A 26979-nucleotide genomic window follows, 5' to 3' on the forward strand; every position below is an offset into this window, starting at 1 on the left:
AACACTGGAAATGCAACTATCTGTCAAAAGTAGGCGGAAAAAGCAGCTGCCACCATCCCTGAATATTGGCTTTTTCCCTTTAGGTTGCTAAATTATCCTGATCAACCCCTAATAACTGGTTACTGTGGGCTCATTTATGTTCCATGTTTGTTTGTTGACCCAGAGTGCTGTACATCTCTGCATTTGTTTTTTGTCAACTAGGTACCTTATCATGACTCTGTCTACATTTATCATTTGTGTTTTTGCTGACAAATTTGAACTTTTCTCTGTCATCTTGTGGAAATATCAATATCAACATAAAAATTACAATGAAATATGTAAATATTGATGAAAATATGAAATATTTGAAATTGACATATCCATACATTATATATATATATATATATATATATATATATATATATATATATATATATATATATATATATATATATATATATATATATAGAGAGAGAGAGAGAGAGAGAGAGAGTATAATTGAACCGTTAGTTGGATGAAGGGGCCAAACTTAAATCTCCTACATGTCAAATCATATTTTCTGAAAGATGTTTTGTATCATTTTTAGTAATTATCACTTTGATGTACTGTATATTTTTTTTAATTAGATAATTCATAGGTAAAATATATTGAAACATCATGACTGATGTCCTTTTTTTTAACAGAAGAATAAGCCCACATATGGAGCATCTCTCTTTTTGTCCCTTTATGCAGTTTGTTCTGATTTTTGACGCCTGTTATTCACAAATCGTCTAGAACTCACAACAGTCAAGGGGTTTAATTCAGGGTCAACTCTGAACCGTGGTTGGTTTTTTTCGAAGCTTCTTAATGTAATTGTATTTCCAGGACATGGTGTTTGTGCCCTGATTGGGTGTTTCAATGACGGCTGACTGGATGGCTAGTCCATAATAAGGGATTAGCAGGAGTTGTCACGTTTGCAAAATGTGTTTTGTGCGCTGCTTCCCAGATGGCTTAATTACTTCTCACAAATACAAGAGAGGGCTTATTGCCTTCAGTCAGACGCTACATTCAAAAATTATTTTAGAATATCATTATTTTGTCTTTCGCTTCATGCCTAACAGGCTTTGAAACAGGCTTAACTATGGAATTGGTTTAGTCTGGGTGAACTGCTCGCTGTCTGCTGTACACAATAATTAAAAAAACACAGTGGTGGTCAAAGTTTTCAGTTACATTCTGTGTTTTTTAATTTATACACAAAAGGGAATTATTGGGATGGATGGGTTGAGTTAATATTTTCATTTATTTCTTTCCACTGAGTAACATTCTTAATGAAGCTGACAGGATGGTTGGATTGTATTGGATATTTATGGTATTTATGTCTGATAATTGTGCAGATTGAGATTTGTATCCTAGCAATGAATAATATGCTTGTCTACCCATAAAGCATCAATACTGAACAACTCTCAGTGTTAAATTTGTTTGTGTCAGGGCTTCGGCATTTTGAAGCTGTAATCTGTCTTGTATATTCCTTTTGCTCCATATCTCCACAACAAATACGACCAATGGATTTGTCCTGTGGCACAAAACACACATGTACACACACACACACATGTACACACACACACACACACACACACACACACCTACACACACACACACACACACACACACACACACACAGGCATGCACGCACGCACACACGGACAGACATTGCAGTCAGATTTCTCCATGTCTGTTCTGTTTTGCAGACACACTCTTTAAAACTGAAGGAAGCACCGTCCCATCAGTAGCATCACTTTCGACATCCCATCAAGTCTAAAATCTATTTAGTCTATTCATTTCTTACAGCAAAGGTGAGCAATTCATTGAGTTAGGCTGATTACAGTGAAATGTAAGTCGTATCTCTCTCCAAGGACCCACAAATCTAATAAAAAGAATGATATAGTCAGCATGGGGATGGAGACGATGAGGAATGGAACAAATAAATATTTATTTGGATCTTTCTGCTCATCCTGAACACAGATTTAAACCCTAAAGTCTTCAGTCCAGTCCAAATCATTAAAAAATACAACTTATACACATCTCTCTCCATGTCTCTGACTTATTGCTCCTTTTTTATCACATAATCCGCATCTACTCCACTGAGGTCTGCCCATCCCTCCCTCTCATCTTGTTGCTGAGGATGCCACCCTGCATGCCTGTATGCAGAAACCCTTTTGGGTTCTCACCCCTCTGCTATGTTGACTGGCCATAAAGAAAACACACAGACCCTCAAAAGGCTGTTGGCAATTCTAAACACAGGAAGAGACCTCTGAGCAAACACTCCCAGAATGATATAAGGACCCCAGAGGGATGGACTGGAACACTGCTGAGCTCAGCCGATCTGGCAGTTCAAATTGTAGAGCTACATTTTTAGGTTTTCTTGAGTGATGTCATGAGAAAAACTTCATTAATCAAAAAAGTAACAACCACACACACGTCAACACACCAAGAGAGGTAAAAGTGCTCTGATTAAGGCTATGCAAGGTCAATTTAAGCTAACTGTGTAGCTATAAGCAAGTCGTCTCAATAGCTGCTAGCATTTGAAACATGAATACTAACTAACAGGACTGAGTCCTGCAGACATGGAGCAGCTTGAGGTGATGATGAGACTATTTCATAGTTTTAGGGAGCTGTTATCATTCCTGACGCCACCTCTGAGGTCATGTGATGTGTGGTTGACACCTGCAAGCATATAACTATTGGTTGATGGTGCGCTCTGCTGTCTGCACACAGAATAGCAGCCAGGGGATGAGGGAGATGCTGCTGCTTGATGCAGTTTAATGAATCGTTTAGTTTCAGATCATGATCACAAGTCACAGAACACATGATAAAGGTTCTTCTCCAGCTTGCTCATTGGTAGTTACAATTTTGTCTCAGTTTTAATGTGTGCTTGCAGGTTGTGAACTATCTGGAAAAAAGACCTCTCGCGAAATCCCTATTACATGTTTCACCTCCAGTCTTTCAAACAGAATTGACTTTAATTGCATGGTCATCTTTGAAATTCTTACAGAAATGATTGGTTGTTTTCCTTTTACAGAACTTCACCCATTATTCACATTACCACCGCTGTATCCGCCGCAGCAGGTCACGGAGAGCCGGAGCCTATCTCAGCGGCGTAGGGCGTGAGGACACTCCGGGCACGACGCCAGTGCACCGCGGAGCCACACACAAAGACATACAACCATGCACACACACACTCATTCCTACGGGCAATTTGGAATGGCCAATCAACCTGAAGCGCATACTTTTGGAGGTGGGAGGAAGCCGGAGAACCCGGAGAGAACCCACGCAGACAGGGGGGAGCATGCGAACTCCGCACAGAGCGTCACCCATTAATATTCAGTTTAAATTGTTTTCTGTAATATGATGTATGATGAGATAAGCTACTAATAATACTGTTAAGCTCTATGGATGATTACTTTGAGGAGGTGTTGACCATCATATGGTCAAAAGGACATGAGAGATGTGTGTACTTATCTGAGTGTGCACAACAACAAATTATTATTCTTCGTTTGGATTCCCCCAATGATTCCCCTACTATATGTAACTACTGGGAGTGCATGAGTCTCCACATCAACTCTGACAACACATACTGAGGTATGATTGTTTGAACGCCACTTTGATTGGATTACTCATAATCTAACAAAAATTTAGGAAAATAGGAATAGGAATATAACATATTTTGAAATACCAAGAGGAAAAACAGAAAAATTATACTGTAGAGGGGAATGTCACAGACAAGTGTAATAAACTAACCAAACTGAATATTTGAAAATAAAAGCGCATATAACCAGTCAGATAAACTAATTTCTGGTAGGACAGTGGGTCTTACCTGGTACAATCTCAAAAAGGTGTCTTCCTGGTTCATCTGGATTAGCAGCAAGCTCATTGACCTGGCATCCCTGCAGAGGTATACAACCCTGAAAGAGAGGGATTCAGTTACTGTGGTGAAACAGATAATTTCTCTTTATCATGTTTTTTTTAATTTATTTTTTTTATCATGGCATCTCATCTCCTCTTTCTAACTATAAATTCTGATAGGCCTGGACAGTCGGTTTATAATGACCTTTTTGCATTGTCTTTAAATGGCTTGCGTTGGCTTTCATGGAAAAGACTATTCTCTCAGAATAAATTAGTTTTTTTTTCTAAATCCATGAGAGATTTTTTTCTTCTGGATAATAGGTCATTAAACAGATGCCCCACAGTTCAGTACATTCAACATTTTAACCATGACAAAATTTTATTGGCCGATCTATAATTGAAATATCAGATTTTTCTGCGACATTGTCCTGGAATACATTGTTTTAAAATTACATTATAGTAAACATAATTATCATGATATAATGTAGGCCCCATGGTGCACTGGCGTCACATCCGGAGTCTCCCCCGCATCATGCCCTCAGTCAGTCACTGTGGCGGGTCAGCCCCCTGCAACGCGCCGCATAGGCTGAAGTGATTGACAATGAATGATGTAGGCCACAAATAAAGGAATAATCACAAATTTAATCACAATATAAATGAATCTAATAAATCCCTTAACGTCAATATCCTCCTAGGCACCTTTACAGTCATATATCTGTGTCCCTCCCACACCTCCATGGGCTATCTTCCAGTCCTCTACCCTTCCTTGCACCTCCTTTCTTATTGCAATCCTCTTAAACCCTCTAAATTTTAAGCAGCTCCTCCAATGATTGAGCAAGGATCCACACGGATTATCAGAATACATTATCCAGATCAATACCTATTTAGGCCTATGAACAGAGGCCAAGTGAGCCGTGAAGAGATACCAGTGTCTTTGGGTCAGCTCCTGTTAATCCTCACACTGGTATCCACCATCAAACTGGGAGAAGAGTCAGCCAAAGTGCTTCAGCTAGAGGGCCGGGCTGTCGCCAACATTAGTCGCCATGGCAACAAATGGAAGGGGAGGGAGATGTGGATGGATGGAACGTTGGGGCAGAGCAGGGGGGAAGTGGGGAGCAGTCCCAAGGGTCCTATGTGCTCGGAATAACAGAAGTTTCTGGCCCGGGATGAATGAGTAAGACGAGGCAGCACATCCCCACATGGCACAAATCACACAGTCAGCCAGTGTGAGATAAAAATATAGGAGAGATTATCCATTTGAAGGTCGAAAAGAGCAAACTGAAATTGGGCTTTTATGCTTGAGCCACACCAGATGTGACCACAACCAGTTTAACCAGGTTTACACATAATTACCGATCATGATCCTGAACCAGAACACTGGCCCGGGCCTCTGAAAGCTTCTTTTAACCTGGCTTTGGCAGCGTCCTCTGCCGGTGCCACGACTGCTTTTGATTAGCACCATGTGTGTCTTAAATTTAGGCTCATAAACACCTCAGACTTTCTTGTTCAACACATGTCAGCTCTGGCCCGGTCAGTCACCAGCTGTCCACCTCACATATGTGCTGACAGATCTCAGGAAATGCAGCACTAGTACGATTGAAAGAAACCCGACCACATCATAATCAAAGCCTAGAAGCACCATCCCCTAAAGAAACTAACTGTAATGTATGATTTCAGAGAATCTTGAAGACTGTCCACATATTTTTATTTGAAATTTGAGACCACAGTGAACAGTTACTGAAAACATGTTGTCTAAAATTATGGACAGAAGCTGGAAATGTCAGTCTTTGAATCCAGTATGGTTTGTTTCTCCTTCAATACATAAAAAAAATACACATCTAATTTTCATTTATGATTACATTTTATACACTTTGTGCTAAAATTTAACATTAGAAAACTTTCACATAATCAGATAAAGAATATCTAGAGAAGATTTAAAGTAGCACTTTATATTTTTATATATTATACTTCCATATTATCAGTACTTTAAATGTCACTGGTAGGATTTTATCGCAAATATAAATACTGCTAATAGAATGATGCACTTTTCAATCTTTTTTCATCTTTCAACCTACTGACAGTGATGGATGGATGTCCACATCAACAGTTCTCAGCTCTTTTAGCCCCTTTGAGGTCATTGTTTTGGCATTTCAACCCACAGGTGAATGGACGGGTTCTGTGTCAGTGACCTGGTTCCTCTCATCTCCAGCTACACCACTAATACTTAGGCACCCTAGCCTAGCCACACAGGGCAACAGAACTTAGCTTATTCTGTAATTTTTGCAGTTGATATGTTCCAGAAACCCACCGTGACCCGTGAATTGGAAAAAGTGGTAGAAAATGAATGACTGAATGAACGTTTTTGCATTTGTTGTCATGATCCTGTTTTGCTAAGTGTTTTATTTGCTTCCCTATGTTTCATGTCTTGTCTTCCTGTTTTATTTTGTGATCACCCACCCCTTCCTCTGTTCCAGGTTCCTGTCTACCCTGCCCCCTCCCTTTCTGCGTGCACCTGATACCTGATTGTGTTTCCCGCACCTGTCTCCAATCACCCCCATGAGCCCTGCATATATTTCCCCTTTGTGTCTTGTCTCGTCGCCAGTTCGTTGTAGTTCATAGCTCACGTCCCAGCCTTTGTCAAAGTTCTTGTCATAGCTTTTTGTGTTTGAACCTTGCTTGTAGTGATGGGCAAATGAAGCTTTTGTGAAGCACTGAATCACTTGAGCCAACTGGTTTGAAAATGGGTTCATTACTCGAAGTTTCAGTTATCATGACCTCTCCTGGAGAAGTTCAAACCCTGAACTGCAAGTTAGTTTGACATGAAGCTTTCAACTACACACATGCACCATCATCTCCTTTTTGCTTGGACTTAAAGCATCTTTCATTTTAAATTTTGATATACCCTATACTGAATATTGTATTCTGTGCACTTATAATAATTGACAAATGTGTGGAGTGTTGTTGAGGAGCGAATGCAGGGAAAATCTGGTATTGGTTGGGTGTGCTTGTGCAACTATGGAAGGGCTGATAATTTGGGATGAGGGTGATCAAAGATTTTTATTGAGATACATTATTTTTCCCACAGTATTTGGATTAATTGTTTCTTTTTTTAGTCACAATTTCTCCACATTTGGAGAAGACTCGTTCACATGGAACAGATGAAGCCGGCGTGCATAAAATTTTTTTTGCCAGTTTAAACATATTTGGGTATACATTCTGGGGGTTCTTCCAGTAATCCACTGGGTCTTCTGACCTGGCCAGCAGTGGTTCGGTCAAATACCGTTGCACCTCCACAGTTGCGTCTGCAGTAGCATTCCTTGCCCTCCTTGCTTCCGACCCAACACAATAACAACAGGAACAACAACTCTCCGACAAAAACCCACAAATGGTGCATTTTCCAGAGCGTATATAAAGGAGTTTTGGCGCTAACATTCAAAACTGTCACAGGTGAGGAAACGTATCAGTGAATTACATCCTTGGACCGCGAACCAGTTGGGTGGTTCCCTCGGGAAACGAAGCAGTTGCTGCTTTGGACGTCATTGTCACGTGACTGTCTTCCGCCCCAAAGCAAGCTCCGAAGCAGTGGTTCTATTGAATTGTAGTTCTAGGGTTTGAAACGTGTACCGACACTTCAGTGTCGAACTGCCATCACTACTTGCCTGTTTTTGACCTTGCCTTTTTGCCTCCCGCCTTGGGTACCTCTGCCTGGATTGACTGCCTTACCTGTGCACCGAACCTAGCTTGGAATAAACCTTGTTTTGTGATTTTACCGCTCAGTGTCGTGCACTTGAGTCCTGCCTCCCTGTGCTACGTTCATGACAGAACAAACTGGCCAGAATGGACTCAGCCGACTTTGATCCGGCTCGTAAAACCCTTAAACTACAGGGAGAGGAGCTGGCTCAATAGCAGCTTATGTCCCTGTGCGCCATTCTGAGAGAACGGGCGGCTCGTCAGGACTCGATGATGACATCAGTCACCTGCCTCGAGAGGCGCCTGCTACGGCGGTGTCAAACCCGGCCACTCTTCCAGGTTTTCCCGTTGACTCTGTCACCGACCAGCGCCGCTTCTTCCTGCTTCCAGCTGTCCTGTCTTGAGCGATTCTCCGGGGAATCAGGTGATGTGAGACCATTTGTAACCCAATGTGAATTACATTTTGAACTCCAGGCTTCAACTTTCCCCACAGACGGAGCCAAAGTTGCATTTATCATCTCCCATCTCACTGGGCGGGCAGAGGTGTGGGCCACCGCTGAGAGGAAACACAGGTCGACAACCTGCTCTACCCTCGCCAGTTTCACTAGAGCCTTTGAACAGGTGTTTCAACATACCTCACCGGGCAGGGAAGCCACCAGGTCCCTGCTTAAACTGAGGCAAGGTAAACTCAAAGTTTCAGACTATGCTATTGGAACCCTGCGGCTTTGACAGACGCATTTTTTCAAGGACTCTCTGAAACTATAAAGGACCAGTTAATTTCTGTCGATCTACCTGGGGATACAGATTCTCTCATTGCCTTGTCGATCTCAATGGCAAAGAGACGCGCCGATGTGGATCAGGAACGAGGACGACTTCGGGTTTGCTAATGGCCACATCGCGGGTGGACGAGCGACTCCCAGGATCAACAGAGTCACATTCATCCACCGGCAGCCTGTCTTGTCCCCATCAACCACCCCACGGAGGAACCCATGCAGCTGGGTCATGTTCACCTGCCTGTTGAGGAGCGTCAACAAAGGGACAAAGGGACGGCAGGTGCTATTACTGCGGACAGCTGGGACATTTTGTGAAGGTCTGTCACGTCAAAGGAGCCGGGGCACAGACTAGAGAGCAGCTTAAGGTGAGCAGGAGTTGTGTCATTGGGAATCCTGCCCAATTCCAGCCTCTTGGTTGAAATAGTTTCTGACTCTAATTCACTTCGGGTGTCTGTGTTCATCGACTCTGGGGCTGACGCTAATTTTATGAACTCTTCCCTCATCAGTAGACTGAGGCTAAGAAAGTGTGCTCTCAAACGCCCTCTTGAGGTTAAGGCCGGAGATGGATAACTCATCGGGCTCAGTCTGTTAAGCTTATTTTCCCTAATTCTTACACGGAGACATTGAGTTTCCATGTTTTTGACTCTATGGCACATCAGGAAACCCATGGCTGAAGACGCACAATCCAAATTTTGACTGGGATAATGGGAGGATTACCTCCTGGGGACCAAATTGTGTGGATTCCTGTCTTCCTGTTCTGCCACGGTCACAGATCTCTCGAATCCTGACTTGGTTAACATTCCGTCATGTTACCATGACCTTGCTGAAGTTTTTAGTAAGGCTAAGGCCACGTCCTTGCCACTGCAACATCCTTATGATTGTGCTATTGACTTGTTGCCCGGTAGCACCCCACCCAGGGGTAGGTTGTATTCTCTCTGCTTCAGAATGCAGGGCCATGGAGGACTATGTGAGGGATTCTCTCTCCACTGGGATCATCCACCCCTCCTCATCCCCTGTAGGAGCCGGATTTTTCTTTGTAGCAAAGAAGGACAAGACCCTCTGACCCCGCATAGACAATCGTGGCCTCAATGATATTACGATTAAAATCAGGTACCCTCTTCCCCTCATCTCCTCAGCTTTTGAGCTGTTGGAGGGGGCCAAGATCTTTTCTAAACTCGACCTCCGCAATGCTTACCATTTGGTGAGGATCAGGGATGGGAATGAGTGGAAAACTGCTTTTAATACTCCCATGGGCCATTATGAAAACCTTGTGATGCCTTTTGGTCTCACCATTGTGCCTGCTGTTTTCCAGAACCTGGTTAATGATGTGCTCCGGGACATGCTTAATGTTTTCCCCTTCGTTTATTTGGATGACATCCTAATCTTCTCTCCCGATGAAGAGACCCACACTCACCATGTCCGCTCAGTGCTTCAGCGGTTGCTTGAGCATCAGTTTTTTTGTGAAAGCGGAGAAATGAGTTTCACAAACCCTTGGTCTCATTCCTTGGGTTTGTGCTTGCTGAGGGGGAGATCAGGATTGATTCCGAGAAGGTTTCTGCAGTTGCGGAGTGGGCCACCCCCAGTAACGCAAAGAGGTCCAAAGGTTTCAGGGTTTTGCCAACTGTTATAGAAGGTTCATTCGCAATTATAGCTCCATAGCCGCACCTCTGCATGACCTGTCCTCTCCTCACAGACCTTTTGTCTGGAGCTCAGGGTGTGAAGCAGCATTTCAGACTGACGAAGAGCTTCACCTCCGCCCCTGTTCTCATCCTCCCGGACCCCAGCCAGCAGTTCGTGGTCGAGGTAGACGCTTCGGACATCTGGGTCGGCGTGATCCTCTTTCAAGTCAGTTCCAAGGATGGTAAGCTGCACCCTTGTGAGTTTCTGTCAAGGAAACTCTTCAGCTGAGCGTAATTATGACATTGGTGACCGTGAGCTGCTGGATGTCAAGGTGTCCCTGGAGGAGTGGTGACACTGGCTGGAGGGAACTTCTCAGCCATTCCAGGTATGGACAGATCATAAGAATCTTGACTATTTAAGGACTGCTAAGAGACTGAATGCTAGGCAGGCTAGGTGGGCTATTTTTTTTAGTCTGTTTAATTTCACGCTCTTACCGACCTGGTTCAAAGAATGTTAAGCCTGATTCCCTGTCGCGCATGTTTGCTCATGATCATTGACTATCAACGCAAGTCTATTTTACCAGAGACATGCTGTGTGGCTATACTTTCTTGGGAGGTGGAGGGCAAGGTTAAGGCAGCGGCCAATGGGGTCACCATTCCCCCGGAGTGTCCAGATGGTAAGCTCTTTGTGGTTCAGGCCCTCAGGGGGGAGGTGGTTCATTGGGCCCACACCAATAAGACTGTCTGTCACCCCGGTATCAATAAGACCTTGTTTGTGATTCAACAACGTTTCTGGTGGCCCAAGATGGGGAAGGATGTTACCGCTTATGTCAATGCTTGCCCTATTTGTGCTACTAACACAAGGCTTCTGGTATCTCACCAGAAGCCTTCCGGAGAACTCGTTCCCTTGCCCATTCCTCAACGTCCCTGGTCCCACATCTCCATGGACTTCTTCACGGGGCTTCCCTCCTCTAACGGTAATACTGTGGTTCTGATAGTGGACAGGTTTTCTAAGATGGTTCATTTTATTGCTCTCCCCAAACTCCCCTCGGCCAAGGAAATGGCTGAGGTCATGATGCTGAACATTTTCCGGATTCATGGTCATCGTCTCGGATTGCAGCTCTCAGTTCATCTCGAGGTTCTAGAAGGAATTCTGCAGTCTGCTGGGTGCCATTGTCAGCCTCTCCTCCGGGTTTCACCCACAGACCAACGGGCAGGCTGAACGCCTCAACCAGGAACTGGAGACCGGCACATTACGGTGTCCCAGAACCCCGACACATGGTCACAGAAACTGGTTTGGGTCGAGTTTGCCCATAATACTCTTCCGTCTGCTTCCACTGGTTTGTCTCCCTTCCATATTGTTCATGGTCATCAACCATCTGTTTCCCTCGGTGGACTCGGAGTCTTCGGTGCCCTCTGCGTTGGCCTTGGTGAGGCGTTTTAGGAGAACCTGAGAGCGGGCCCACTAGAATCAGTCACCAGTCTGACTCAGTGGACCAGACAGTCCACCATCTAGAAGGCAGCCGCAGACCGTAAGAACAACTGCCCCACATTACAGACTCGGCCAGAAGGTTTGGTTGTCTACCAAGAACTTACCACTTCGGGTGGAGCCCAGAAAGCTCACTCGCAGGTTCGTCGGTCCGTTCCCCATCACCAAGGTCGTCAATCCGGTCACAGTCCAGCTGAAGCTCCCAAGGTCAATGCGAGTCCACCCCACGTTTCATGTTAACCACGTCAAGCCTGTCAGGACCAGTCCTCTTAACCCTCCAGCCAAACACCCTCCGCCCACCAGATTCATTGATGGCGACCCGGTGTTCACCGTTCGACAACTCCTGTCTGCTCGCCGTCAGGGCCGGGGGGTCCAGTACTTGGTCGACTGGGGGGGCTATGGGCCTGGGGAGTGCTCCTGGATCCCGTCCCAGTTCGTCATGGACCCCTCATCCGGAAATTTCATGCCGCCCGCCCTGACGATCCTGGGCCTTCAGGGGCCGGACCTTATGGGGGGGGGGGGGGGGCACTGTCATGATCCTGTTTTGTTAAGTGTTTTATTTGCTTCCCTATGTTTCATGTCTTGTCTTCCTGTTTTATTTTGTGATCACTCAGCCCTGCCTCTGTTCCAGGTTCCTGTCTGCCTTGCCCCCTCCCCATCTGTGTGCACCTGATCCCTGATTGTTTCCTGCACCTGTTTTCAATCACCCCTATTAGCCCTGCATAGTATATTTCACCTTTGTGTTTTGTCTCGTCGCCAGTTCATTGTAGTTCATAGGTCACGTCCCAGCCTTTGTCACAGTTCTTGTCATAGCTTTTTGTGTTTGAACCTTGCTTGTTTTTGACCTTGCCTTTTCGCCTCCCGCCTTGGATAGCTCTGCCTTACCTGTGTACCGAACCTAGCCTGGAATAAACCTTGTTTTGTGATTTTACCGCTCAGTGTCGTGCACTTGAGTCCTGCCTCCCTGTGCTACGTTCATGACATTTGTTGCTTATTCAAATGGAATTATCTGTTCTATTCAGCCCAGGAGAGCCAGCAAAGAAAATGGATGATATCACTTTGACAGAATTAAAACCACAGAGCTGTGGGTCATACTGCTCCCTGTCATAAAACCAGTGTCCATCAGATGTTGGTCTGTCACCAGTAATTACCTTTGGTCCATTTGGACCATGTCTGGCAAGGCCTTTAAAGACTTTGAACAGCGGACACAACGCTTGGACATTCAGGTTTTTTACAATATGGAGACAGGAAGCAATTTTAGCACTCATAATACTGATTTGTATGAATCCCAGTCTAAATCCTGGGTTAGAGCTAGCTAACATTGCCGCACAAGAGAACATCAACAAACCAACGCTTCATCAATAGATTATTAAAGTGAAAATCTAAAAGACATCACAGTTTCATTGACACCCACAATATTGGTGTTTAGCAGAGGAACAACTTTTTTAAAGCAGATATTTTGTTGTGTGTAATGAACTGCAGCTAAAGACTTGCTCTGTATTTGAGGCACTAATGACCCCATCCTCTGCCTTCATCACTTCCCATGTGCTTTTCTAGTAAACAACAGAAATCCATTGGCCAGTAACTCCCATTATGGAGTGGATTTATTCCCACCGCATGGAGAGAACAAATCCTGTACAGAACCTGCATCAGTATTGCCTTCCCTTAAACTAATTATCACATCTTTTTATCCCAGTGGGGGTTGGGGTGGTATTATTTTTGTAGCAATATGCCCTCACATCCCCTACTCCCTACGACCCCCACCACTCGCTGCCTCAAATTTCCTGATTGATTGGAGGAGAAAGAGAGGAAAAAGGGAAGAGAGTGACAGTTTCACACCCACCCATCCTGCTCTGAGGGGGAGGATCTCTGTGTCTGTATACGTGTGTGTGTGTGTGTGTGTGTGTGTGTGTGTGTGTGTGTGTGTGTGTGTGTGTGTGTGTGTGTTAAAGTGCATCTGCATTGAAATGTGTGTGATTTGAATCTACTGGGAGTTGCAAATCAATAAAGGCTGGATGGGTATCGACAAGCTCTGATTAAACAGTCTGTCAAAGTCTTCAGTCAGTTGTTTCCTGCCGAGTACAGGAGAAACTCTGCCATAGTGTGTGTGTGTGTGTGTGTGTGTGTGTGTGTGTGTGTGTGTGTGTGTGTGTGTGTCTGTGCGTGATGACAGTGATGTCAGATGGCAGCAGCCTACTTTAAATGAACAGTAGTCAAGCAGAGTGAAGGAGGAAGAAATCGATAAACGTGTCGAGATTTGAACCAGGAATGTAAAGAGATAATTATTATTCTTTAAAGGTCATCTTTCCCTGTGTGTGTGTGTGTGTGTGTGTGTGTGTGTGTGTGTGTGTGTGTGTGTTTGTGTGTGTGTGTGTGTGTGTGTGTGTCAGTGGATTACATCATCCTCTTGTTACAGCTATGTTTGCCTGTTACCCCATTATTTCTGAAGGCTTGTCATGTCGGTCCATTCCAGCTGCCACAGCGCCTGTCATCTCTTCAGCCAGCGACAATGTGAGTCAGCATCTGATCGCAAAACGCGATGACTCATCAATGAAGCAATGAGATTGATTATGAGTTTCCTCTGTGAGTATTTTTATGATGGGGTGTTAATGGAGGAGGAAACCGGGCATCATACCCTGCTCTAATGTTTTAAATGAGTCACTGTGAATCCATGTTGTCACAAAACAAAGCATGAATTTCAGTATCGATACTAATATTTACTGGATTTAATTGCAATTATTCTCTTCCTAATTAAAAAAAAAGAAAAATGGCTACGGAGGCCTGGAAGGCTCGTTCTCTCTAATATTGCCAGGTTCATATCAACCCCATAATGACTTTCATTTAATTAAGTGGCTCAAGGATATTCATCACAACTCATTCACCTGCATCTGCTGCCATTAAAAGGCTTGTAATAACTGCAGGCTAAGTGGCTAAGTGGCTTAGCTAAGGCTAAGTTAAATCATTATTCTAGTATCATGTCTTTCTCTAACCAGTTGGATTGGGAAATTCCCTTCATGATCTCATATTTTGCAGCCGTACATTAGCATACATTCATACAGTCCTAAGAACAGTGGCTCTTATGATCATATTTTGTTGATGTATTCCACTAATAGCTGACGTTTCACCTGTGGTTTGGTTTCCTCCTCGTCTTTGTAGAAGAAGAGCTGATCTGAGCGCAGCACGAACCAGCGGAGTTGCCAGTTCTTCATGATGCTGCGCTGCTTCTTCAGCCAGCCGGCCTTCAGCGTCCCCTCTTGGAGGCTGGGGGAGGCTGGGCGACATGAGCCGCGTGATACCTCACCCATCACCATGCTCTTGGATCTTGCTATGAACACAAAAAAAAACTCCTGTCACACTTTCACACTGCTGAAGCATAGCAAAGCCATGTCGGTTTTGTTGGTGGTTCTGCCTGATTTACTTTGGGTTTTTCGGTTTCTTTGACTCATGTCTTTTCATTTTCTTCCTAATAGAAGCTTATGTTATCTCTCATCCTGTATGCTGTGTGCGCAAACATGCTCTGCCAAGAGCTTTAATCATGAATACATACACACACACAGACTTAGAACACACACCATCGTATATGCCCCAGGCTGCAACGCTTCAGGATGAGAGGGGGAATGGGACTACAGACACAAACAATAACAGAAAGCTCACACACACACGCACACACAAACACACACAAATAGCCTCAGGTGACGGGGAGTCACACTTCTACTTCAGAGATCCTTGGAAGAGACTCATTGTGTGTTGCGACAGCCCCAGAGCAGAGCAGAGGCTTTTGAGGTGGAATAATGGCACCACATGAGACTGACCGGCTAAGTGAATCACTCTCAACAAATGAGTGTAACCTGAGCTCTGCCAAGGACACATTTAAAAGGAGGCTGATGGCTGCTTTATAGCTGTAACACAAGGCTTTTCTCATCCATACCCCTCATATCGTCCTTGTATGACATCTACTGTGGAAAAAAAAAGGTCAGGAGGGTGACACATATCGCTTTTGACTGTAATAATACTTTAACAGCATCCTGTGGATACATGTAGTATTCTATATTGTAATCCATTACATAAAACAAGGAGAAATATGTGACTGGAATGAGGAGCATATCAGAACGTCTTTTTGAAAGTATGCATCTTCTGATGAGGTGAAATCATGTTGCATCAAAATACCCATGACCAAGGCTCTGGTCAGGTATAGCTACAACGTAATGTCATTTAATGTATAATTTATAGAAATCGACTGGTAGTGTGTCTTGAACCACATACATACACACAAAGATAGATGTCCCATTGAAATGTGCATGTAACACAAAATCTAGCAAGAATTACATCAATAAAAGTAGAGATGACAATTGAAGAGGTTGAAATAGAGGAAAAGGATGCACACACACACACACACACACACACACACACACAAACACAGACACATACACATACACATACACACACACACACACACACACACACACACACACACACACACACACACACACACAAACACACACAATCAATGTGCAGATGTTGTAGGGGAATGAAGGGGCCAGTGGGAGAAAATCAATTATATTTTTTTATTGTCTCATTTTTCCCTGTCCAGCATCGGGACTCATTTTTATTTTCAGTCACAGCTTTTCTCTAAGATATACTGTATGTTGAATTTTTACTGAATTTAAGTTCAAGAAAATTTGTCATTATAAACATATTTTCATGATGAATATTAAAATACGTGAAGTGAAAGCTCTCTCCTGGTTTAGGTCATTAAATAATTGATGCTAAAAGAAATTTCATTAAATTTAAATAAAGGTCATTAAACTACTTCACTAATTATTATTTAAGGAGAGCAAAGCAGCTTAAAGACACTAAAATGTAACATCAAGGTCAGGATAACTACAAAAACTTTGTAAGAAAAACATTTTCCATTCCATACTGTACAATATTTAGTCTATTTGTGCAGTTGTTCATTGTAATAAATCCAGTGTAACGCAGATTTCATCCTCTAATGTTTCGGGAGTGGACGCTTAGGGCCATTTTTCTGTTTAAAATCTGCGTAACATGGGATGGCTGGATGAGTCAGTGTAGTATTAAAATATCTATAACCAAGCAGAGCAAAACAGCCCTTCAGAAACTCAAAACCGAGCAGGAATCAATATGTTTGTATTCCCTCCTGGATGTCTAAATAACCAAATATCCCTCCTTCTTTCCTTTGCCTACCGCTGTCTCGTTTGTTAAGTATTTTCTTATTTATCCATCAACTATTAATTCCAGTTTTCTCTCATCTCCTTGTCATCCCTCTGTTTCTCCTCCTGATGAAATTTGCGTCTCCCTGTTTTTGTTCATCACAGCCGGTCTTCCTTAATTGAAGAGCAACCTTGGCAGAGATGATGCATGGACACAAAATAACGCCTCTTACTGGCTCATTTAACTCGGCGGTTTTCTCATAAATGAGGTTGTACATTTAAGCCACATTCCATTCGCTGTATTTAAGAGGTAATTATTTCCGTAATTTTTTAGAACTATAAATATCCAAGCATCGTCATCCTGATTGCTTGTTGAGAAACGGAGTTGCTCAGCATACACACACTCCCATCACGGATTTTTGCGTGTGTGTGGGTTTAAATTGAAAATTAAATTCTACATGTGAAATTTAACATGGAATCGGTTCCAGTGACCAAGTTGTTTTTAAAAATCTGTTTGCAGAACAGCATCAAAATTGTAAGAATCAGAATTATACCCATGCAAAGTTGATTGAATGAGTTTCAATCATTCAAGGTTTGTTATTCAAATAAGGATGTCATTCCATTTTCATTACGTTATACTCAAAAAAATAAATAAAAGTAACATCTCTAAACAAGCTTCCGAATACATTTGCATTATAATCATTCTTTATCTGCCTGGTCGGTGAGGACACCAACCAAGCATCTGTTATTTGGTAGAATACATATTGGGCATTGTGACATCTTTACCATTAATAAATACTATTTCTAATTTTAATTAGTATTATTAATTAATGAATTGCCTCATATATATCGAGGTATGGATATCACTCACCATCTTTATCCTCATTCACTCCTCTGTTTGTCCACCTCACCCCACTTTCCTCCCCTCTTTCCATTTATTTCTCACATAAAAGAGCACCACAGTTCAACACATCAGCCACCTGGACCACAGAGTGAGTGGAGCAAACGCTGAACGGTGATTCACGCCTGAGTCACATCATCTGATTTTTGAGTGTGCGTTGGTGTGTGTGTGTTCCAAACACAGCATACCGACTGTGCCAATTTGGACTTTCTGCTCAGTGATTCAGACCTTCCTTGGTTTGGGTGGAGCATCTCTGTGGTCACTTTCGCAGCTATCAACTACAATCCTGAAAAGACGCTGTTTCACAGCAAAAGTGTACTCTGCACAAAAGCTCTGCAATTCACTGAAACATAGAGCATATCTATGGCGCATTCATTTAGACTTCGTGGTAGTTAAGAAAAGGCAGGAACCTGCACTAGAGCCACAACCTGCTTGATTGTGTGCAAAAGAGCTGCATGCCCATACTTCACTGTAATGAACTCTTATGATATGTACATTGGTGCTTGGGATGGGTGAATAATTCCGGGTGTGACGCTGAATGTGGAGTTGAAAGGATGTGTTGGTGGGTGGGGGATGTCCTGAACAAACAATACTACTGTTGTACATACTGTAGACCACGTGATGAAACATTCACTGGCAGAAGGGCAAAGACAGACAGACATATGTTGGACAGAAAAATAGACTAGCCATGAGAAGTACCCCTGAAAAGTGACGAAGATCAATATGACAGGGTGATGATGGGAGTGTATCTGAAAGAAAGAGGAAAAGCAAAGTCCCCTTAGAGATTGAGTGGAAATCCTATAGTTTAAAGAACCTTGTTAAAGTACACTAAATGTTTGGAGAACAGACAATGGGAAGAAGCTCTGGCAGATAGTCATTATGTCATTAAAATCCCTAGCGACAAATGACAGTCGAATATATACTTTTGCATGGCTTTAACTGGCTGCAACTGTCTGCCAAGTACAGGTTAATTCTTTCAACTGCTAATTCATGTTGCCTTAATTCATCCACCCGTTAATTTTCTTCCAATTATCACCTTAAACAAAGTATTCTAGTTCCTCCAGGGATTTTACAATGCATTTACTGTCGAGATAAGGTAAGAAAAGATAAGATATTCCTTTATTAGTCCCACAAGGACAAATTCACCTGATGAGCTACTGTATATAATTCCTGCAATGAGTTTGAGATTTATCACAATGTGACCTTTTAGACCTGCCTGGGAAGAAGTCATCCTTGTCAGACACTTGAACCATCAGATGCCTCCACTTTGAGATCCTTCCAAATGTCTGGACCTCTCACCTGGTCTCTAAGGTTAGGTTTTTGGCTTATTGAATCTAAAATCTGCAACTGAAAGATTTTGAAAAGATTTCAAGTAATTTGCCCACACTAATACTGATGTTACCCCAAAACTGACATATCCATCGCATGCTACAGTTTCAAATTACAAAATCTGTGAATAAGATGAACCCCCCACAACCTCCAGCTCTTGGATCAAGCAATTCATCACTTTCCAACCCAGATCGATGGCCACAGGCGTAGAGATGCTGATGCTGATGCTGGTCTACTGCAATCTTGTCCATGAATTTCCAATTTTCTTAATTCAAACTGGGAAAGGCCCTACACTGGGTGGGGGGGGGGGGTATCTATGCAGTAGTACATCGAGTTAAGAGCCATTTCGCTGTCCATATTTTTGTTCAATATATGAGCAAATTCTGAGATATGAGCCGTACTTCAGGACACCACTGCTAGTTGGTGGATTGGTGGATGGATACAACATCAGCTCAGACTGGGGTCTCTTCTCTTTGATAGAATAAAGACAGAGGTTGTGTGCACGCAACTTTTTGTGTTTCTTTTCATACTGTATCATTATATATATATATATATATATATATATATATATATATATATATATATATATATAATGTGTCATTCACACACATATAAAGAAGCTGACAGCACTCTACGAGCGTCTAGCAGCACAGATGAGCCAGCTGCTAAGGGATGGGACGCACCCAGAATGGTTGACTGAAGGCAGGACACTCCTGATCATGAAAGACCCACAGAAGGAATCTACCCCATCCAACTACCGGCCAATAACCTGTCTCCTTACAACATGGAAGCTCCTGTCAGGCATCATGGCAGCTAAGATGAGTAGGCACATGGATCAATATATGAGCGGGGCACAGAAAGGAGTTGGTAGTAACACCAGGGGAGCCAAGCACCAGCTACTGGTGGACAGAGCAGTACACAGAGACTGTAAAAATAGGCAGACCAACTTGTGCACCGCCTGGATTGACTACCAGAAAGCCTACGACTCAATGCCACACACGTGGATACTGGAATGTCTAGAACTGTATAAGATCAACAGGACACTGAGAGCCTTCATCAAGAACTCAATGGGTAAATGGAAGAAAACCCTGGAGACTAACTCCAAGCCAATTGCCCAAGTTAACATCAATTGCGGCATATACCAAGGGGATGCACTATCACCACTGCTGTTCTGCATAGGCCTGAAACCCCTCAGTCACATCATCACAAAGAGTGGCTACGGATACCGATTCCGAAGTGGGACAACAATCAGCCATCTCCTCTACATGGATGACATCAAGCTGTATGCCAGGAATGAGCGAGAAATTGACTCACTGATCCACACCACCAGGATCTACAGCAACGACATAGGGATGTCATTTGGATTAGATAAATGTGGCCGGATGGTATCAAGAAGACGCAAGATGATCAGAACTGAAGGGGTCGACCTACCAGGGGGCAGGATAGAAGACATCAAGGACAGCTACAAATACCTTGGAATCCCACAAGCTAATGGCAACCATGAGGAGGCCGCAAGGAAGTCATCCACAGCCAAATGCCTCCAGAGAGTAAGCAAGTCCTGAGAAGTCAGCTGAATGGCAAGAACAAGGTCCGAGCCATCAACATGTATGCACTCCCTGTCATCACATACACCGCTGGGATCATAAGCTGGCCAAAGGAGGAGATAGAAGCCACAGACATCAAGACGAGAAAGCTCCTCACCATGCATGGAGGGTTTCACCCCAAGTCCAGCATCCTGAGGCTGTACACTAAGCGGAAAGAGGGAGGCCAAGGACTAGTGAGCATCAGGGCCACTGTCCAGGTTGAGACATCAAAAATCCAAGAGTACATCAGGAAGATGGCCCCAACAGATGAACTGCTCAGTGAATGCCTTAGACAGCAGAAACCTGAGGAGGAAGAGGAGGAGGAGGAGACAACATGGAGGGACGAGCCCCTACACGGCATGCACCACTGTCAGATAGAGGAAGTGGCTGATATCAAGAAGACCTACCAATGGCTGAATAAAGCTGGACTGACAGACAGCACAGAGGCACTGATCATGGCAGCACAAGAACAGGCCCTAAGTACAAGGGCAATAGAGGCCAATATCTATCACAGTAGATCTGACCCAAGGTGCAGGCTATGTAAAGAAGCCCTAGAGTCAGTCCAGCATGTGGTATCAGGGTGTAAGATGCTCGCCAGCCCAGCATACATGGAAAGGCACAACCAAGTAGCTGTGATAGTGTACAGGAACATCTGTACCCAGTATGGACTAGAAGTACCCAAATCCCAATGGGACATACCACCGAAGGTGGTTGAGAACGGCAAGGCTAAGATCCTGTGGGACTTCAGCTTCCAGACCGACAAGCAGCTGCTGGCTAACAAACCGGACATAGTGGTGATGGACAAAGAGCAGAAGACAGCAGGGGTGATAGATGTGGCGATTCCAGCTGACGCCAACATCAGGAAGAAGAAACATGAAAAGATTGTGAAATATCAAGGGTTGAAAGAACAGCTAGAACAGATGTGGAAGGTCAAGGTTAATGTGGTCCCCATGGTAGTAGGAGCACTTGGGGCAGTGACCCCCAAACTGGAAGAGTGGCTCCAGCAGATCCCTGGAACAACATCTGAAGCCTCAGTCCAGAAGAGCGCAGTCCTAGGAACAGCTAAGATACTTCGCAGAACCCTCAGACCCCCAGGCTTCTGGTAGAGGACCCGAGCTTGAGGATGACACACAGATACCACCCCACAAGGGTGAGAGGGACATTTTTAATTATATGATAAAAATCAGTCACGGAACAAATTAATCTTCAGTTACTACTGTACTTTGATCTGTGACAGGAATGTACAGATCGAATTTAAAAAAAAAATCAGACGCCTATAGAATCACTCATCAGACATGTCATGTCTAGGTATGCAAGTCATCTGAACAAATGGTTGTAAGTGGACCAAATCAAGGCACAAGGGATATACCATGCGCGCTTACGCACACACACGCACACACACACACACATACACGAACACATACACACACACACACACACACACACACACACACACACACACACACACACACACACACACACGCTAATACAGTCTGTCTGAAGCCCAGTGATGTCACTCAATGCAATTTTAAGTTATATATTTACTATCGGCAGGAAACGGATATATGGCTCTCATGCCCATCATAGAGGAGCCCATCCATTAGCATGAAAAGCTAGACAACACTAATCATTCCATCCCGTATACACACATGCACAGTCAAGCATATGTGCAGAGATGTCGGATGAATTCGATTTTATTAATCTGGTTATTGTGTAGTGATTTATCGTTTGTGGAAAATGGAAAAAAGAGTTACAGGTGCATCAGTGTGTAACTTCCAGTAAGCCTATTGCCACTGATTGATGTGTTAACCATTGTGTGCATGTGTGTGTGTATGTTTGTGTGTGTGGCAGCCTTTACTGACGAGCTGGAGGTGTGGCAAATAATATACTGCCTGTATGCAAACGCTGCAGTGATGCAGAGCTGATCTGAATCAGTGGGGGGTTGCATTTCTGTGCTCTTCTGTGAATGCTATAATCACAACATGGTCGTTTTCTGAAGGTGTCAGGGTGTGATTTTTATTCATTGATGCAGCATGCTTCTTTTCATCTTATCTATCTGTAATGTTATTCATTCATATTTTTTGCTGTTTTACATCACAGGACTTTGATCATAAAACCATGGTAACAACGATCAAAAAGATGCAGCGAAGGAACGGAACAGATGATATGTGGGCAATTAGAGCTGCAGCTAGATGACTGGTGCCAGCCATAGAGAAAGTACACACAATGGTTCTGCCTGTTGTAACGTAATTTGTTGTAGAATAAAATGAGGTACAAAAATGGACATGTTTCTGCTCTCAAGAAAAAAAGGGTTTCTTGTTAGATAAATCTGTTCACTGGCATCACTGATTTGGTTGCAAAACACATTTTGCCACTTAAGATTTCTAACTCAGAATTGGCTCTACAGGGAGTACAATTGCACTGATTCAGTTAGCCTAAAGGTATGGCTTAATCAGCTTGGTAAATTATATTATTCTGACATTTTCTTATTCTAATTATTATAAAAATTTAACTTTATAAATTGGTTTACTTAGTTGAGATGAGAAAGATTTAGCTCAATGAACTGAGGCAAAAGAGAGAACGGAAGATTGTTTGTTTTTTTAGAAAGGACCCTCAATAGAAACATTCCCATCTTAAATCCAGTCTATGTTGATTAGCTTTTGAACTTATTTTTTGAATTCAACATGATATCTTTGCATTTTTAAACAAGTTACCTTATAATCCTCCTTCCAAATCAAAACAAAAACTCATTGACAGAGAATCTATGCTAATTAGTTTCTGATAATCAAACATGCCACATGTTAGAATGTCACAGCTGTGAATGATCAATAAAGAAGTTGATTATGTTAAAACTATTGATTCATATGTGGAGCATCTTCTTTTATATTCTATAGAGTTTGTGACTCAGACATGGGTTTGGTCATCTGTGGGTTGTGCTCCCACATCTGTCATATACCAGTTTATTCACTGGTTTCATGGTACAAATGTGATACTATAGCTGTAAAAACACTGCTTTACAGAAGGTACGCTCATTACTTTCTGTAATTATTTAAATACACATGAACACACCTTCTTTTCTTCACTAATGAACTCCAAATTAGACCTGAATGCCTCCACAACCAAACCTGCATGATCATGAGAATGTTTTCGGCGATGTGAATGTGATTTTTCAATCACTTAAGCACCAATTTTTGAAACACTCACAGTGACTCATGTGTACTCACCAAGCCAGTCAAACCTACCAGCATAATATATTCACAGATTTAATCCGCTAATTTCATGCCCCTCCACTGGAGGATTCTCAAATCACTCTCCCATTCTAAGGAACTATTCATTTCTTCCTAAACAGATCCAGCTGTATAATTACAGTCATGGAGATTAGTTTCGATGAAGGAAGGGAGGACACACACGCACATATGCACACACACTGGAAACCATGAAAATATTAATATCTGAGCAAACACACATACACACACACACACACACACACACATGCATACTGTGCATGTATGTGTGAGTGCACACTCGCGCAGCAGCAGCTGACAGCAGTGCCGATAGTGCTGAGTGGTGCAGTGATGAAACTGTAGATGCTGCTGGCTCTTCTTAATAAAATTCACACCGGCAGCTTCGGCCAGCTGTAGTATAAACGCTAATGTCCCAGAGTCGGCAGACCTGCCCCCTTACTCACACATGTGTGAATGCAGCAGGAAAACCGAGTGGAAAAGTGTTTTTGCAGATATATTCCTTTGTGCAAAAAATACCCAAACAAAACAAAACACTTTTTAGAAAAAAAAAAAAATAATAAAATAAAAATATATATATATATATATATATATATTTGTTTTAGAAGTGTAGTTCAGATGCAGATGAAGCCATGGCATCACTCTGATCTGATAGTTCTGTCAGAGCCTGATATAATATGATATGATATGACATAGTAGCTGGCAGGTACTGTGTGTGTGGAGGCAGAGAATACAGAATTCCTACCTCTCCTGGTCTGTCTGATCTTTGGACTCAGCATGGCTGTCATCGCTCGTCCACACTCTCTCCTCTTGGCATGTTCTTGTACATCCAAGCACCCCACCCCTGTCTCTAGCTCTGTGTCTGCCTCTCTCCTCTTTCTTCCTCTCTGACCTTCTGCAGTGCAACCAGCAGCTAGGGGGTTGGGTGAACAGGCGAAGGGAGGAGAATGGAAAGAGAAGGGGGTGGCTTGGGTAAAGGAGGAGGAACTACTCGTTTTTCCCTGCACACCCAGTGGCCTCCACTGTTCTCTGTTACATTATTCATAGTGTTGCATCCGCCTGGGGTGGAAGGAGGAGAAGGGTGTTTTTTTTTTATTTTTTAGGATGGGTCTCCCACCCATGGGCCTGACTGGGTAACAGATGTCTAATTTTAAGTGTTGTTATTTTCAGATTTTCATAAAGACCTGTATGTTTGGGAAGGGGAGAAAAATGGGGAGCGGTTGTTAATCCAGTGGATGTTCCCTCCCTGTACACCTAATTAGGCAATAGAGGTCCTCAGCTTGTCTCCACCTCCCTCACTTAATCACTAATTTCCCCCATTCATGGTTTTCTCCCATTTTCTTCATCACACTCTATCTTGATTTATTGATGTTTTATCTCCTTTGCTTTTATCTTCCCTGTCCTCTTCCCATCACCATCATCACAACTCCTCTGTAATCCTGCTTCTAATCTGATGTGTTTTCCCTCTTTTCTTTTGATACCTGCAACTATTTGTTTAGTTTTCTTTCTTAGCAACCTTGTTGCCTGACATGGACAATTCCAGGACCACCAGGACATAATTACACCTCTAGGACATTCCAGTGGCACAATTTAGAAAATGGAAGAAACATTGTACGTCTAACACACAGCATTACATCACCCTGTAACCTGGCAGACACTTTCCTGTCAAAAATATGACACCAGCAGAAAGAAATCTTTAAACCAAATGTACATCAATTTTGTTGCACCACAATATATCAAAATTTTGGATTAATGTTTGCAGATATTGGTCATTATTTAACTTTCTTAGTTTGAGTCATTGTTAATATTTATCCAATATTATAAAAATGGAATCTGAAATTAAAATATATATTTGAAGGAGTTCAATATGTGCTGGTCAAAAAACTCCCTCATTCAGGAAGAAACCCCGGGCAGGACCCAAACTCTTTTGGGTGGCCATCCACCTTGACAGGTTGGGTGGAAAAGAAATAAAATGAAAGATAGAGGCAGGGTAAAAGAAAGAGAGACAGAGAGTGGCAGATAAGCCAGATAGAGTCAGTGTCTTTATGGCTAAGGTTAGACGATTTGATGCAGGCACTGAGGTGGTAACGGGAAAGTCAGGCAGCGTTTACGGACTCCTGGATAGTTGTCTTCAATACATGTTCCGCATCATGTAGTGATGTAATTATTCAGAGGAACAGTCTCCAATAATCCTGAATTACAGATAGAAATATTTCTGATACCAAACAATTTTTGAGTTTTTTTTACCTGGTCCCTGAAATTAAAATGTGATTTTTTTAACACCTCAGAAACGCAGATTCATTTTTTGTTTCTAAACTTATTTTTGGTTAATATCCAAATATTTGGGTAAAAAATTTAATTTTTTATCATAATAAAATGCAATAATTTTTTTAACAGGTAATGTTTCCTACATCAGTTTATCCTATTATAATTTAATTTTCATTTAAAAATAACATATATTTATCCGAATTTTAAAGGATAATTTGTACTTTCTTTTATATTATACCTCATTGATTTAATAATAATTTACAAAGATTTGACATTTAACTCTTTTTTCCAGGGGAGAAAATTACTCAATAATAGTCTTTTTTAATCAAATCTAGACTAGTCTCTAGTCTCATAGACATAATTCCCTGCATGAAATTCTACTGTTTCTTTGCACTTTCCAGTTTGACATGATGGTTTCTGCCCTGTGTCTTGTGTGGAAGGCAGAATTTGACTTGTCGTTGCTGTTAGCAGCTGTGCTGTGGCAGCCGGGTTTCCCTCCTCCTCCAGTGTACAGAGGATAATAGCCTTTAAGTCCTGCACTGCAATTGAATCAGAGCTGGCCTCACGTCAACCACAGCTGCTCTTATTACAGAGACACAGAAGGGGTGGAGGAGTGTGTGTGTGTGTGTGTGTGTGTGTGTGTGTGCGTGTGTGTGTGTGTGTGTGAGTGTGTGTGTGTGTGTGTGTGTGTGTGGCATCATATAACATGCATGCACATGTACCCACATGCCAACGAGCAGTTAAATTTAGGCAGCAAATGCAAAGATAGATCTGCTGTGCAAACACACATGTAACTAAAATGGAATAAGAATTGGGCCGATAAAACCAGAAACATGGTTCACAGAAGCTGCAATGAAACAGAAAGAGGACACACACACACACACACACACACACACACACACACACACACACACACACACACACACACACACACACACACAATTCACTGGAAAGCCCACGGTCCCAGTGGTGAGTTTGAGACGGAGGCTGGGTCTGGCCACACCAGACTGGGTGTGGCTCTGGGGATGTCTCCTGACTCCAGCATGAAAATGA

General features: G+C 42.8%; 1 protein-coding gene across 2 annotated transcripts in view; it reads right to left on the reverse strand.

The window, feature by feature from the left end:
• The window catches only part of arhgap22b (Rho GTPase activating protein 22b), a 37829-nt gene extending 13293 nt beyond the window's left edge, over positions 1-24536 (reverse strand). For both annotated transcript variants that reach the window (XM_068306300.1, XM_068306299.1), the window contains exons 1-3: positions 24404-24536; positions 14558-14757; positions 3833-3920 (exon numbers count right to left, since the gene is read on the reverse strand). In XM_068306300.1, the coding sequence (XP_068162401.1) occupies positions 3833-3920; positions 14558-14757; positions 24404-24446 (331 nt within the window). In that variant the 5' untranslated portion in view covers positions 24447-24536. The remainder of the gene's footprint in view (positions 1-3832; positions 3921-14557; positions 14758-24403) is intronic.
• Positions 24537-26979: the final 2443 nt, after the last annotated feature.

This window comes from Antennarius striatus, chromosome 21 (assembly GCF_040054535.1).
Source record: "Antennarius striatus isolate MH-2024 chromosome 21, ASM4005453v1, whole genome shotgun sequence".
NCBI lineage: Eukaryota > Metazoa > Chordata > Actinopteri > Lophiiformes > Antennariidae > Antennarius > Antennarius striatus.